The sequence below is a fragment of the Melozone crissalis genome, unplaced genomic scaffold (genome assembly GCF_028551555.1).
Source record: "Melozone crissalis strain CALT ecotype California unplaced genomic scaffold, PUWL_Pcris_2 ptg000032l_1, whole genome shotgun sequence".
Classification (NCBI taxonomy): domain Eukaryota; kingdom Metazoa; phylum Chordata; class Aves; order Passeriformes; family Passerellidae; genus Melozone; species Melozone crissalis.
The window spans coordinates 783,540-799,199 of NW_026535810.1; the positions used below are offsets into that span (position 1 = coordinate 783,540).

The following is a 15,660-nucleotide window of genomic DNA, read 5'->3' on the forward strand; positions in this document are numbered from 1 at the left end:
AAATCCTGTGACACCACCAATGTCCCAGGACCAGGGGACATTAAAGTGTAAATAATGGGAAGGCAGCACTTGCAGGGCCCTTTTCCATGCTGAAAGGGCTACAGCCATGGCATGCAACAGAGCCAGGACCATTTATAGACAGAAACACGCCCAGCTGGTGACTTCCCTTCTGAAAACCACTTTCTCACTTACACCTACTCACTTCCATGGCTGAGAAGATATAAAGAAAAGCATAACAGGGATAAAACCTGTTTTGTCCTGATCCTGCTTTCATCTCTGCAGAGGAAATGCTTGTAGAAATTTCAAGTTTGAGCCTTCCACTGCAACCAAAAGGGATGGGGACATCTTTCACTATCCCAGGTTGCTCCCAGCCCTGTCCTACCTGGCCTTGGACACTGTCAGGGATGGGGCAGCCACAGCTGCTCTGGGCAATCTTTGCCAGGGCCTGCTCACCACTGCAGGGAAGGATTTCTTCCTAATATCCAATCTAAACCTACCCTCTGCCAGTTTAAAGCTGTTCTCCCTTATTCTGCCACCACAAGCCCTGGCAAAAACTCCTTCTCCATCTTTCTTGCAGCTCCTCTACCTAGGAATCTAGGAAATTTATCTAGCTCCAAGCGATCTAGGAATTACTGAGCATCAACAGCTACTCCAGGAAAATAACCACAGAGCAAGGAAAGAAAAGTGCCAAAGCAATGGTCCAGAGCCAAAGATCCAGTTTAATGCTCAACCTCCTGCATGGTTTGAGCATCAGTCAGGGGATCTGTGATGAAAAACTGGCACGTGACTCTGCAATGACCCCACCAGGACCCTGTTCACGTTGTGCTGGAACATCTCATGCGTGGCATCATCCCAGACTTGGTGATAAGACCATGAGTTTAATTGAACCTAAACAAGGTTTCCTGCATGGGTAGAGCCAGCCAGGTACAAATCACATCAGAAAATAACTTCTGCAAAAGTAATGCTCAATCTTTGGGTAAAGTGACTCAACCCAACACACCTCTGTGTGGTCATTCCTTCTTCACACAGCAAGAAGTTTCCAAAACAGGCTGTCCTGTTGTGACAGAAGTAGGAGAGGACCAAAGAACGTGCCCAGCTGGAGATGAGGCCTTTTCCTTAGAAAACAAGGAGAATGCCAGGTCTTATTCCCCATGAGTGTATCCTGTGAATGCCTCTCTGCTCCCAAGTGCACAGGACACCTCTGAAGGCACGTTCCAGGAGTAGGAGGAAAGACGTAGCCAAGGCAAGAGTGGTGGCCTGATTTAACTCCACAGGAGGCTTTCTACACCACCTCCTCTTGCTATAGAAACCTCTTAGCTATGTCTAAAAATTAAAAATTCTCACACACCAGAAGTGTAATCGTGACAGATGCTCCATTTTGTGCAGCCCCAGTGTGAAATAAGGACAATTTCTCTCTCTGAGCATCTGAAAACCCATGGAGTTAAAATGCAATTATTTTTGCCTTTTAAACACTATCTACACTAGAGAAACTTTTGGGGTTCTCCCTCTGCTTAAGCATCTACAAAAGTGTCTGAAATGCAGAGCCATTATCACCTTTTCCCAGCTCCAGTGCTGTGATGACATGTTTACCACATCCTCTGCAAGGCTGAGCATTCCAACAGCCTCGATGCAAATAAAAATAACCTTGGGAAGAGCAAATTCTAAAGGTTCTGCAAAAACCTCACACCACCACCGAGGGAAAAACAAGGGATTTTCTGCATATCTCTACTGCAATTTCTGCTCTGTCAAAATGAAAGACAGTTGGGTGTCAAAATAAGACAGATAGGGTTTGTCTTGAAAACAGCACTGAGGAAAATCCATGCTAGAACTGGTGAGTGTCTTTCAAAAGCCAATAAATATGATATGCCAGCTTTTTCCTTCCCTTTATTTAAGAAAATAAAAGTTTCATCCAAACTATCCTGAAATTAATGCAGAAATACCATAAGTTTGACAGGTCTCCAACAAACAAAAACCGTTCAACACACGATTTGGTTTAATTCCAAAAATTACAAACAGACACACTATTTATCTGAGTAAATTTCAGGGACAGTTTTGGAGCTCCAAAAAATTTAAATCAGAAATTTTCTCATTCCCCACAAAGAATTACGTTGGTTTGACAGAGACAAAAGTCCATCTGTGAGTACACAGGGACACATTCACCCACCTGTTTCATCTCTGCAAGCCCAAATGGTTTCCATTTGAGTATGAGCCTGTCAAAACAAATCACATGTCCCAAAATAATGGATGAAGAATCCCAAAAATGGATAGTAAGAACTGACACACCAGGAAAAATATACTCAGCATATGTTATTGTAACTGAACGAGGATCCTCCTTCTCCAGCAGGTTTCATTGCTGGAGACAGAATTCTAGAATAACTGAGGCTGGAAAGGACCTCCAAGATCATTGAGTCCAACCTGTGCTTGACCCTCATCTTGTCACCATCCCAGAGCACTGAGTGCCACATCCAATTATTCCTTGGACACCTCCAGGGACAGGGATTCCACCACCACCGCCCTGAGCACCTCCTTCCACTGCCTGACCACCCCTTCCACGAAGAAATTCCTCCTGAGACATCAGGATTTGTCACATTAAGAGCATAAAACAGGACCCAAAATCCAGATGGTCAAACCATAATGAAAAGTTGTGTGTATTTTAGGTCATTTTCTAAAAAGGGACAACTCAGTTATTCTGACAAAACACAAGTTTTCTACTCATGAAACCACTAGGCTGACAGAGACTGCAAGGGATCAGGCAAACTTCAATAGAAAATTAATTATGCCCAGAAAAAATATATTAGACACTGGAAGCACTGAAATCTGCTGGCACTTTCCAGGTAACTGGGTCCTTGGCACTGCTATGCATTCTGAGACACAGGGTGGGCCTCCCACCCAACCTCCACTCCTACACAGCAACAGGAATTTCAGATCAGTGTCACACTGACAGCATGACAGAGAATTCAATGAAAAGAAATGTAAGCCCACTGCAAACACTATGGTATAAGAATACCTTAAAAAGAGCAGTCTCTCCTGACACCAACAATCTGAATATCCTTCAAAAATCAGCAGCAACATGAGCATCAGGCACTTCAACAGCTTTTCCTCAAATTCTACCTTGGTAATGGTTGTTTATTTACTTTTATTTCTAGATGCTCACTCTTTGGGTGAAAAGCAAATATTTCTTTCCCTCAGCACAAAGGAGTTTTTATAATCCACTCAAATCGAATTTGCGGTCATTTCAGAACACAAAAGGAAAACATTATCTCAATCCCATTGTTCTAACATTGTGAAAACAAACGACTTGGTGTCTGTAGCATTTTCAAGTCACTCCTCAGCAGTTCTATTTCAGCAATGCTCAGAAAACAAATTTTTTCATTGCATGTTCATTTTATGTTTTGTATGAGAAATTCTGCACATCTGAGCAAGGAGGTGACAAACTCAGATTATGTAAAACGATCGCAACAACTAGAACACAAATAACCACCAGCAGCATCACTCCATCTGACACTAACTCCCTCCTAGTAATGGCTTCCTTACCAACTAGGAGCCCCACAATCCCTTATTGTACATTGATTTTCTGCAGTTAGAGGAGGCTGAGGAATGCCCAACACAATCCCCATCAAAGACCGTGCGCGACAAATCGTCCAAATACTCACAGGGCTTCGCTTGCTCTCCCCATCAGCCAGGCTGGGAATTCAGGGGTACTGCTGCCTGGAGAGCACTCTGGCACAGATCCTCCTCTGATCCCTCCCTCTCCCTAGCGCTGGCTCCATCCTGCTGCTCCCCACGTCAGGGTGATGTTACAGGTGACACCTCCCGCTGCTGATGTCAAGCTCTGTTCCCAAAATCACAAAGCACCGTCCCCCTGCGGCGCCCGCTGCTGCTACAAGCATCACCTGCACATCCTCTGGGTGCCAGGAAACGAGCTCCAGCAGGATTCCAGACAAGCTCATGGACACACAGCCTTCCCTCTTCGGCAAGTCTCTCCCAGTCTTACAGAGCTGCTTTAATTCCTACCAGAACGCTGCAGCAAATGCAGCCTCTACGCCTCCCCTGGGGGGGGGAAAAGGATTTTTTTTACGGTTTCTTTCTGTGGTGCAGCTTAATTTGCTCTTTTCCTAGAGCAAACTGCTGAAAGAGCAGGGAAATAATGGATCAGGAGAGCAGAGTGACTGACTCATGGATGCTCTCCCGAATATTTCGGAGTAAGCTGAGGGGCTGGTGATGCAGCCCAGGACCAGAGCTGATGAATGGCGCAGTGCTGCTGTTGTCATGGCAACTAAGAGGAAAAGAAAAAAAAGGCAGCACCATATAAGGAGTTGTGACATGGATTCTGGGAACAATTTATACTAAAAGGCTCTAAAGCCCTAGGATACTTTAAAGCTGCAGCACCCCCTTGGCTGGGGACAGGTTGCGCTGTTCACATTGAAGTAGTCGGCACAAATTCCTGACAGGATCACTCACATCCAGCCCAGACACATCTGCATCGGGAGGGCTGCACCAAAACAACATGATTCTGCAGTGGATGCAAATAACTGGAACTGAAATAATTGAAATTATTAAACAGCTGGACACTAATAAGGATCCAAACTAGTATCCGTGAAAACAGAGTACCCACAGGTAGGCACAGCCCCACACAGGTGAGGAGCTGTGTCCTCACAGAGCGAGGCTGACATGAGCCAAACTGCAGCACCATCAGGTGGCTGAGTGCCTGAGTGGCACTGACACCAACACAGACCCTGCCAGAGACAGAGAACGTTCCCAAATTAACCCATAACCCAGGCACTGCTGGGCAAGGGAGGCTGGCAGAGCCCCCAGAGCATCTTCAGGTATGGCAGAGCAGGGAATGCCAGCTCACACACATCTGCCATCACAAGCTGTGAGCAAGGCCAAGCTTTGTATTCCATGAGCAACACTGGGGAAAAACAAATTATTCACCAGAACCATCATCAGCTGCTTTTCACTTAATGCTCAAACAAACAACACACAGTGAGGGAGAGAATGGCCACTGTCCACCCAGCACAACCACAACACCGTAGGGTTGGAGCCTGGGCTCAGAAACTGAAACTTTTGTCAGAAATCCTTCCCATTGATGATTTATTTATTTTTAAACACAGAATCCCAGAATGGCCTGAGCTAGAAGGGACATTAAAGATCATCCAGTTGCCACTGCCGTGCCCATGGGCAGGGACACCTTCCACTGTCCCGGGTGGCTCCAAGCCCTGTCCAGCCTGGCCTTGGACACTTCCAGGGATCCAGGGGCAGCCACAGCTGCTCTGGGCACCCTGTGCCAGGACCTCACCAGACTCACATCACAGAATCATTGCTGTGGCTGGAAAAGACCTCGAAGATGATCAAACCCAACCATCAACCTTGCAGCACCACCACATTCCACACCAAACCGTGCAATCAAGCGCAAGAGCCACACGTTTTTTGAGCACTTCCAGGAGTAGTGACTTCACCACTTCCCACATGTGCCAGCACTGACAGCTTCCCCCCAGCACTCCCACCCCTGAAGCTGTGCCTCATCATCTCTCACGCTCCCACCCAGCTGAGCTGGCACAACAATTTGGAGAGAACATGTGGGCCTGGGGGCTGCAGTCATTAATCTGGGTTTATCACCACTAAACAAGAAACAAAGTTTTCAAGTAGAGAGATCTGAGTTCCTGAGTCCCACAATTACAGTTAACATCAAAGAATATTGAACCATTTGCTGAAGATACAGACAAGGGAGATGTGACACGCTCCTTGTGGCTGCTCCCAAGAGATGCAAGGGCATCCCAAGAGGGATGGGGAGAAGACAAGACCCCAGCACCACAAATGATGTGTGATGGTGGCACAGAACATGCTGTGTGTTGAGGTCCCCAGCCCAGATGGACCTGGAGGGTGTTGAGAACCCCAGTGGTGGGTCCTTACTGGTATCACTGGGAGGAGCAAGCCTCCATCCTGCTCAGCCCTGCTCTCACCATCTCTGAGGGATCTAGTGAAAAAATATACATCTTCTGTAGGAAAGAGGCTGCTATCAACTGCCTGAACCCACTGATTTACAGGAACATTCCTACTGATTTTTATGAATTTTATTCTTAGGGAAAGTCCCCACATTCCCCAGACACAAGGGAGGAATGCTCTCAAAGAAAGGATCTGCAATGAAACCAGTTCCCCATGCCCATTTCTTTGAAGAAAATGAAGCAGCTAATTCACAGTGGATACAGCAGGATCAGGCATCTGAGAATCCAAACTGAAACATCCAGGCCAGGTTTTTGCTAGAAAAACACGATTTCTTTCCTAAATTTCTTGCTAATATTCTCCCCTCCTCGCTCTCTGCACAGGCACTCACACACATGCTCTTTCTAAGAGAATCCCAATGCTTGCAATCTGTCATTCAATAGAAAAAATAGCAATAGCCAAGTACAGTGATGAATAAAATTATCCCTGCGCATATAAATGTACAATATGCAAATGAACACTCCTTCCTGAGGAGGAGGAGGAGGAGGAGTGGGATGCAGCACAGGGCTTTGTGCAAACCCTCTGCAAATGGTGGGTTCCACAGGAGTGGAATGAAACATCATGAGCTGAGTCTTTCAGCCCAGGATCTCCTTTATTAACCTAATGCACGTATTTTTGGCATCAATTCCCAAAAAGCACTTAGATACATTCACCCCTAAGCACCCTCCTGGAAAGCACTGCTGTCCTCAAGGCAGGTATACAGAGCACCTGCATTATTTTCATCGCAGTTATGGCTTTGAGTCGGCAATAACACACCCTTGATGTATAGCAGAATATTTAAGCTCATTGTTTCAGCATCAGCTGCTCTTTGTGCAGCGAGCACGGTAACTTTTGAGTGCTGATTTTATTGCAGACACACACCAAAATGGTGTCTTCCATTACTTAACCTGGGCTGGGAGGGTGGGGAGTTCTCTTTCCCTTTATTACATATTTTTAATATTGTTTTTGTTAATAAAGCTACTATTATAAAAAAAAAAAAATAAATAACACAAACTGAGGTTGAATGTGCTGATTTAAGTACATTTTCAGCCAGTGCTAAACAAGAGGTGGCAGGAGGGGGAGAACTGATTACTTATGCTGACTATTACTTCACCCCTTAGAATTACAATGATCTTAGTTTTTTTAATCACCAGACTATTCAGCAGAGTGGAAATTGCACCCACGTGGAATATTTATCACCCTGTGAACCCAGCCATGTCTTCATACCCAGCAAACCCAGATACCAAGATGTGAGTGAGTGACCTTAGCTCCTCTGGGTAGAAAACTTTCACTCTGTGGAATGTGTTCCTGAGGTTTTTTTACCAAAAATGGACATTTTAACTTTTCTGTGGATGAAAAGCTGCCTTGGTTAAAAGCAGACAGATTAGGAACTTCAAAAGATTATGTTATCATAGAATTATGGAATGATTTGGGTTGGAAAGGACATTAAAGCCCAGCCCAACATCTACCACTGTCCCAGGCTGCTCCAAGCCCTGTTCAACCTGGCCTTGGACACTTCCAGGGATCCAGGGGCAGCCACAGCTGTTCCTGGGCATTTGTGCCAGGGCCTCACTATCCCCACAGCCAGGAATTTCTTCCACATATCCAATCTAAATCTCCCCTCTCACAGTCTGAACCCAATTCCCCCTTGTCCTGTCTCTCCAGTTCCCAACAGAAAGTCCCTTTTTGGTTGTAGGTTCCTTCAGATAGTGGTAAATGGTCCCAGGAACTAAATTTTTATTAAAAAAAAATAAATTAAAAGATAAAAAGTTTTTATGTACCATACATGTGAGGTACATAAACACCCTCTCACCAACCACTCTGCAGACACACAATTATGGCAGGAAGAGAATTTCTCTACCCTATCCTTTCCAAGTTCTCCTTTCACCAGAGGGCAGAGGAAACAAAAGGCACCAAGTGCATCAAACTCCCTTTTGAACACATAGATCAGATTATATTCCATAAAAACTCTTTTTGGAGATTTCCCTCAGCACAAGCACAGGACCCTGGCTGACCATAAAGCTGGGCACAGAGGGGGTCAGATTTTAGGCAAAAAGCGAGTTTTTCAAAAACTGTTACCAGTAGAAATATCTTTTTTCAGGCTTTTATATGGATGTTGGACTCCAAGTGCTTTTGAAATTCACACTACTGCATCATCTCTAGGTATTCATACCACAGCCCTGACAGGTTACGTAAACAAAAAGCAGTATCTAAAAATATGCATGAACCAAAAAAAAAAAATCTGTCATTCAGATTTTTTTTTTTAACAAAGTATAACTTTGCTATAGAAGTTCATAATTTCTCTGATGTTCGTTCAACATTCAAAATTTAAGCATCAACTTCTTCAAAATCACTGCAATGCTTCCACAGTGCATAACAGCAACACAAAGTGGAACTGAAACACACACTGACAGAAATTTCTCAAAAATGAGAGAATACTTGTAAACCAGAGAGACCTTTTTCAGCAAAGAAAGATTTCTCTGTCAACACAAACATCCAATCCACGGCCAGGTTTGACTGAAGCCGATGCTGCAATAAACAAGGGAATGACTTCCACACAGAAACCATTCAAAGCTTTTTTTTTTTTTTTCTTACAGATTTTTGCACCAACGGACCTTAAAAGCCCCAGCGAACTTTATTTAAGTCCTTACCAGTTAACTTCTTCACAGGCTGGAGCCGAACACTGATAGACTGATGTGTGAGTAAGGGGGAGGATGGAAGGGAGCGGGACATGCCCTCCATTATCCGAATGTGCTGCATACCTTCGGTCACTGGGAGAGGAGGAATTGCGTAGTCAGGTTCAAAAGCACAGTCGTTCTCTGTGGAGGTGCCTAATGTGGGGAGGAAAAGAAACACCAACGGGTTAGAATGCAAGGGAAAGCATCCTGCATCCATCATTCCCAAAGGGCTGGCTGGAGGGAGCCCTGTGCAGAGCTGGATTGCCAAGTGCTTGTTCGCTTTGCACACTCGCGACACGTCCCTTGTTGTACCTCTCTCTATATGATGAACAGCAGAACCATGAAGAATTTCTTTCAATGTTCTTAATTTGTCTTTCAGAATCTTTTAATCGCCAGACTATTCAGCAGAGTGGAAATTGCGCCCACGTGGAATATTTATCACCCTCTGAACCCAGCCAAGTCTTCACATTCAGCAAACTCCAGTTTTCAATATAATGACCGTAGTTTTTAGATTGTTGGTTTCTAATAAAACCGTCTCAGCTAAATTACATTTCAATAGGAGGACCTTTAGCCTAAAAAAAACCACAAACCCCAAATAAAATGAAGAACAAACACCTCTAAACACAGCCATCAGCTCCAACTCTCCCAAGAGACACAAAAAGCCCACGTGGGGGTCGCATCATCACACATCCACAATGCAATACATGGAATAACATGAGAACAAGTGAAGACAGAATAATAAAAGGACTTGACCCTAATTGTAATCAATATTAATGAACAGTGGAGGGAGGGTGCTTCAGATCAGCAAGAGTCAGGGGCCATAAGGTTCCTCCTATTAGTAGCAGATATGGAAACCTTGGGGTCGAGGACACCTGGATCTCCACTCTTGTCAGTAAGATGAACAATCTAACCCAGACAACTAGTAATTCACATGCAAAACCAACCCAAACTGTTATCATTAATATAACACTAATTTTTCAATAATGTGAAAGGCCAGATTTGTGTCACTCTGTTACAAGACAGATTTTAGCTCTTATTGATGCTGATGTTTTCCCTCTATAAAGACATTCCTCACTGGATTTCCACTGGGTAGCTGTGCTGTCCTCAGTGGCTTGTGAGAGTGCTTTTAGAAGAGAAAATGATTGCTGGACAGAAAGGGAGATGGGCAAGAGTGGGAATAAGACTGAAGGGTAAGAGCCTCAAATGCATGGTACTTCAGAGGAGATGATGGACGAGCTGTATTCCCAATATCCAAAGTACAATGTGAACAACCCAACATATTGCTTACAATCAGCAGAAAAACCCACGTTGAAATAACTGTCAAAAAATCTTGGACCGGTTCCCAAAGGGTTCTAGAGGGCTGCAGCACCAGTGGCTGAAGTGCATCCATTCCTGGGGCCAGCAATCAGGAATGTCTCTCAGTAGCTCTGTAATGCTCTTTACATGAAAGCCAAATAAGCACTAACACCCTTCACACCCTCACTGGCTTTGACAGCTCAAAACACAGCTCACTCCCTGCTTGCTCATCACTCACCAATTACCAGGAGCTCTCTGCAGGCTCTGCCAGCCCGGCCAGGCTCACCAGGAGTGTCAGGAACCACCATCTCTGCCAAAACTGGCACCCAAAAAGCCAACCCATGATGGGTTTTTAAAATACATTTGGCACCAGGCATGAAAAAACAGATTTGCCACCAATGATTTTGATTCTTAAAAATAATTTCAATTGCTTCAGGCTAAATTTTAGGGAACCATAAACCATGGGCATCACCTGCAGCTTAAAGTCTGGGAAAGACTTAAAAGTCTAGGTGGATTTCAAGTTCCCAGTGTCTTTGATCAATCTACTTAAAATCAAGGGCAGTATGTTATATAAAAATACAAGTAATTACAGGTGGGCAAAGTTTTTCCTCTTAATATTCAAAGGCTTTACAACAAAACAGTGAACTCACAAAACATCCACAAGGTACTACCTTCATTTTGCACGTACCAAAATTCCTCTCTCCTCCTTGGCAGAGTAAATAAACAAGCAAAACCCTGAAACAGCCTGAAATTTGTTGTGATCAGAAAGAATATGGGGCTTATCAAATCCTGGAATTAGGGCTCATTGATGGCTGAACTGGGACTTTTAACAGTTTGGTTATGTAATAGTTGAATAAAATATTACTGTGAAGTGCATATTTCAACTAATAAACTATTTCTTGTAGTTTTACAAGATTACCACAGAATCATTCAGCTTGGAAAAGACCTTTAAGATCATCAAGTCCAACCATCAACGCAGCATCACCACGATGCCATGTCCTTAAGTGCCACACTCAAATGTTTTTGGAACATTTCCAGGGCTGGTGACTCCTCCACCACTGCCCTGGCCAGTCTGTTCCAGGGCTTGACAATTCTTTTCATGAAAAATATTTTCCTAAATGAACCTAACCAATACCTCCGACCTAAACCTCCCCTGGCACAACTTGAGGCTGTTTCCTCTTGTCCTGCCAATGAAGCTTTGAAGACACCTGGGCATCACACACGGTTAACATGGAAGGTCAGACAGCAAGAAAACAACTGTCCCATTTCAGCTGGATGCTTTATCCAAGCATAATAAACTCCCTCAACCCACCACAATGAAAAATACCCACTAGCACGTGCAGACAGATTTCAAGTGATGGACACAGAGCTGGGAAAGTTAGAGAAAATGCTTCTACAGAGCAAAGAGCTTTCTTCCGTGCTGTAGAAAGCCTGTCTCTACGACTGCATCCACTGATCCAAATGGAAATATTTAGCTCAGAAGCTTGTTGCTCCAAGAACTTGGAAGCTTTTTAATCATTTCCCCTTCCATTCCCTCTCACGCTGAAACTTCTTGCTGGTTGCTGCAGTTCCTTCAGTCAGTCACCAAAGAGGTACAGATCAGTGATTTTTGAGAAAGGATTTGCAAAAAAAAAAGAAAATATCCCCTCTTACTCTGCCAAAACCCATGCCTTTCCCACAGCAGCAGAGATCCAGAATAGATGGGTTGAAAGGGAAATGGAGAGAATAGAATGTGTTCAGATAGCTCCCAGCAGCAGCTGCATCTGAGCTGCTCTGCCCCATAACAAGAAACCACTGGAAACAAGCCAAACACGGAGAAGGACATGCCAGGCACCCACAGCAGAGCCTCTAGCACACAGTTACACACCAACAACTTCATCTGAGCTCAGCTGGAAAGAACAGCCAACCTCTCTGAACATCAAAGCACTCCTCCTTCTATGCAAGCTACCATGGAATCTGTATATATGCTATAAATCCCCTGGTTCCTTCCTAATTTTACTTTAACTCCACTTTAAAACAATAAAATTAAAAATAATAGATTTAAATGCAGTAATTGAAAGATCCTACGGGAAAAGAGCAGTTGACACTTCTGAGCTTCAGGGCTTTAACTACCGATTCCGATCCCACTAATTCTGATCACAGCTTCAATGACTCAAAATCATCTCACCCAGGCAACACTGGAATACTGCCAAAAAAGGACAATTCTCTGGAGAAAATGTCCCCATAATAAGTCATTAGGACACCATGACAACAACAGGCTTGAGCCTAAATGAAAGGAAAATTATTGCTGCAGTCCCAAAGACAGAGTAAGTCAATGAGCATAGAACCAGAGCCCTTACTCACAAAAAATGCTGCTCAGTCTCAAAGCTGTGTGAGAATATCACATTTTCACAACCCTCACAAATGAGAAAATGCTTAAAACTTAGTAAAGCTGCTTCAAAGGACACATAACCCAGCACAGATCTAAGACCAGCTGCTGTCAGGGACAGAAATCCCCATTACAGGACTCTGTGGGGTGTTAACCAACCATCAAACCTACTCTGAGTGACAGACACCCAACAAAAGAGTCTGTTGGACTGTTATCTAAAGAATATAAACCCTGGTTTTAGTACTTCCTTCCTTGGACCTTTTGTCCTTTTCCTGTGGGATGAAACGAAGCAAAAGGTGTAAGGTGGGGCTGTTCAGTCCCCAGACAGATACACACAGGTCATTCTCCATTGCACCCCAGGGCTTGGGGAAGGATAACCTGGTTATGTTGAACCTGCCTGGTTATGGTGAACCTGCCTGAAGCTCTTTGATGTCAGGAGGAAAATAAGTAGAAACTTGGAAACTCAGTGCTGGTTTGGGCTGGTGTGCGCTGAAGAATTCCAGCTCCAACAGCAGAACACTCCGCCCCTGCGGCTGCAGTACGGAGACACCGTGCCCTGTGCTGCGCCAGGCGTTAGGTTAAACTCCTCCAGCCACTCCAAGATCGTCTGGTTTGTCAATCTCAGCGCGGCGTGGACAATAACCACGGGTGCAGAGTCTGTCAGGTCACACAGTTTGACGAGAAACACGACACGTGGGAAATACCAAAGGTGAACAAAGGAGACGAGTCCCCGAGGCAGAACAACACTCAGGCTTTACCTTGCCCAGCTCGGCTCTGACGGGAGTCTACACTTGCCTGTCTTCGGTCTGGTGGCTCCTCGTTCCCTCCATCTGCACGAGAACCAAAACAGCACAAGTAGAACATCATAGTGGACAGGTCAGGCAGATGCAACTTTTCCTTGAGTCCCATCACCTATCTCAGAGGAACGGCAGGACAAAAGGTCCCTCTGGCAGACTGAAACTGGGCAAACTGCTGCTTGGCTCTGCTGCTCCTTCCACCTTTGCCCCAGCTCACTGCAATGAAATCCATGAGGTCCATGGGGATAGAAGGGAGGTTTTACTTGCTCCTATTGATGCCACACACATTTGAATGAGATAAAAACCAAATTGTGCATCTTCAAAGAGCTCCTTCACTTTGGACTGTTATATCAAAATATAAAAATATTAAGCACTGGAATTAAGAGATCAGAAAAAATTTTAAAAATATCTGAAATATGAAATTTGAAACTGTGTCCCTTTAAAATTATTTGTCCGCTAAAACCCAGGAAGGCTGGGAAGAATAAAACCTCTTATTGCATCCTCTTGAAACTGTTTAGGAAAGCAGCTACAGTTAACAAATCCCAAATCCATCTGTGTAAATGCAGAGTGGGACATTGTGTACAATATTACACAATTAATTACAGGCTGCTCTTCATTGATCAACTGACCAGATTAGAAACAATAGATACACCCATCAATACAGATGCTTGAGTACATGGAGTCTCTGGCAGCTGAGAGCAAAAAGAAACCCAACTCCACAGACTGGGGAAAAGCAAACCCAGGGATTTCAAATTCAGGCTGTATTTCAGCAGCTCTTTCCTTATGGTAGAGGAAGGGGAAGCTTTTAAAATCTTTAAAATAGTTTTGAAATAACTGAATTCTTAAATAGCTGTTTAAAAACTCAATAGCCAGTTTAGCATTGATGTGTTTTGATGACACTAAAAGCAACTGCATTTTGATATATTTGTATCTCTGGATAGAAATCTCTCTACATAAGTTATTTGGTGAAGGGGCCTGTTGTGCCATAATTTATCAACTCCTGCTGCATCTGAGCTATATCTGGATTGATGGAAGGTGTAAATTGCAGCACAAGAGGAGAATTAAAATGGGGTTTAAAAATTTTACTCTACCTCTACCCCCAAAAAGAGAGGAACCACACCCCAGGCCAGGAAAGGTTTTCTGCTCCCTCTTCCCTTGGTGAAATGCTCCCAGCCCTCAGTTTTCCTGAAGCAATGCTCAGGCGCCTTGAACAGATGCCAGGCAGGCCATTTCTGTCACCTTTGCATCTTTCCCTGCTGACACAGCAGCTGCATGTGAAGGTCGTCTGGCTACAGCAGCCCAGAATCCTGATTTTAAATGAGCTGCACCCACCCCAACAAGCCAACAATTGCCAGGGAGGCCACGGACCGTGACACTCGTCCAGTTCCCTTCTAGAGTGTGGCTGCCAGAAGGATGTCACACTGCAAATACAACTGCAATATCATCATCATCATCATCATCCCTAATGGCCCCTGGCTATGAGCCCCCACAAACAACCTCTAAGTCATTGAGTAAACAAAAAAACCCTTCTGAGCTATGAACATAAATCCAAATGCAAAATAACTCTAAGGACTAAACATTTCAAAAGACAAGAAAGTCCCAGTATTAAAATCAGGAGTAAAGCCCTGTATTAATCCAAAGACACACAATCATCAGCAAAAGACAAACTCCCTCCCTGAAAGTTCCATCATTCCTTTGACACCAAGCTCCATGGGGCTTGTTGAGGGGACTGGATGAGCTTTAAGGTCCCTTCCAACCCAACCCTGAGATCTCTGATGATTCTATGATTCAATCTCCTTGATCAGATGGAAAGACAACTCCTCTTTGTCAAACCCTGCCTTGAGAACAAGCCACGGCCAAAGGAGGGGCTGGGGACAGCAGATCTGCTCCCCAAAATGCTCCAGCACTCAATGGTGGGACACAAAATGGTGACAACAGGCTGCCAAAGCCACTGGCTTGGAGAAGAGGAACAGGAATCAAGAGTCTGGGATGGATCTCCCTGCAAGTTACGCAGCATATTAAAGGGGAAAGAAAGCTCATGGTAAATTAATCTCCAAAATGCATTTAGCGGGTGGGAAAGGAAAAAAATAAATCAGATGACTCAGCAGATATTAAATCTTCAGTCAGCACACAACAGCTGCTGCATTTGATCTGGATGCAGCAAAGGTGGAGCTTGGTGGAAACCAAGGATGGGAGGGAACAGCCACAGTTAAGAGCTGAATAACTGAACTATTTCATTCTTTTTCCCTTCACTACACATAAAAATGTTGAGCATAATCTGCTCCCAGCAAGGTTAGCAGGGAACAATACCACACTTAATTATGAAGTTATCTCACTGGACATGCAGAAAAGGGGAGATTACTGTTTCTAAGGGAATATTAATTCTCACATTCTTTGAACTTGCAAGTGCTTGCATTTACATCCACCTCTGTCATCGCAGCAACACTCCTAGATATTTCATTTATGCATGATTTTAGGTAGTTGCTACTATTTGCTTCAGCAATAGCTACTGTTTATAGACATGACCTACTATACAGAC

General features: G+C 44.2%; 1 protein-coding gene across 5 annotated transcripts in view; it reads right to left on the reverse strand.

The window, feature by feature from the left end:
• TANC2 (tetratricopeptide repeat, ankyrin repeat and coiled-coil containing 2) overlaps positions 1-15,660 on the reverse strand; it is a 113,391-nt gene that overhangs the window by 87,331 nt on the left and 10,400 nt on the right. For 2 of the 5 annotated variants that reach the window (XM_054281710.1, XM_054281709.1), the window contains exons 2-3: positions 13,083-13,154; positions 8,634-8,813 (exon numbers count right to left, since the gene is read on the reverse strand). In XM_054281710.1, coding sequence (XP_054137685.1) covers positions 8,634-8,813; positions 13,083-13,154 — 252 coding nt within the window. Of the gene's footprint in view, positions 1-3,653; positions 4,198-8,633; positions 8,814-13,082; positions 13,155-15,660 lie in introns of those variants that run through there. The other 3 variants (XM_054281712.1, XM_054281711.1, XM_054281713.1) reach the window with 3 other exon arrangements.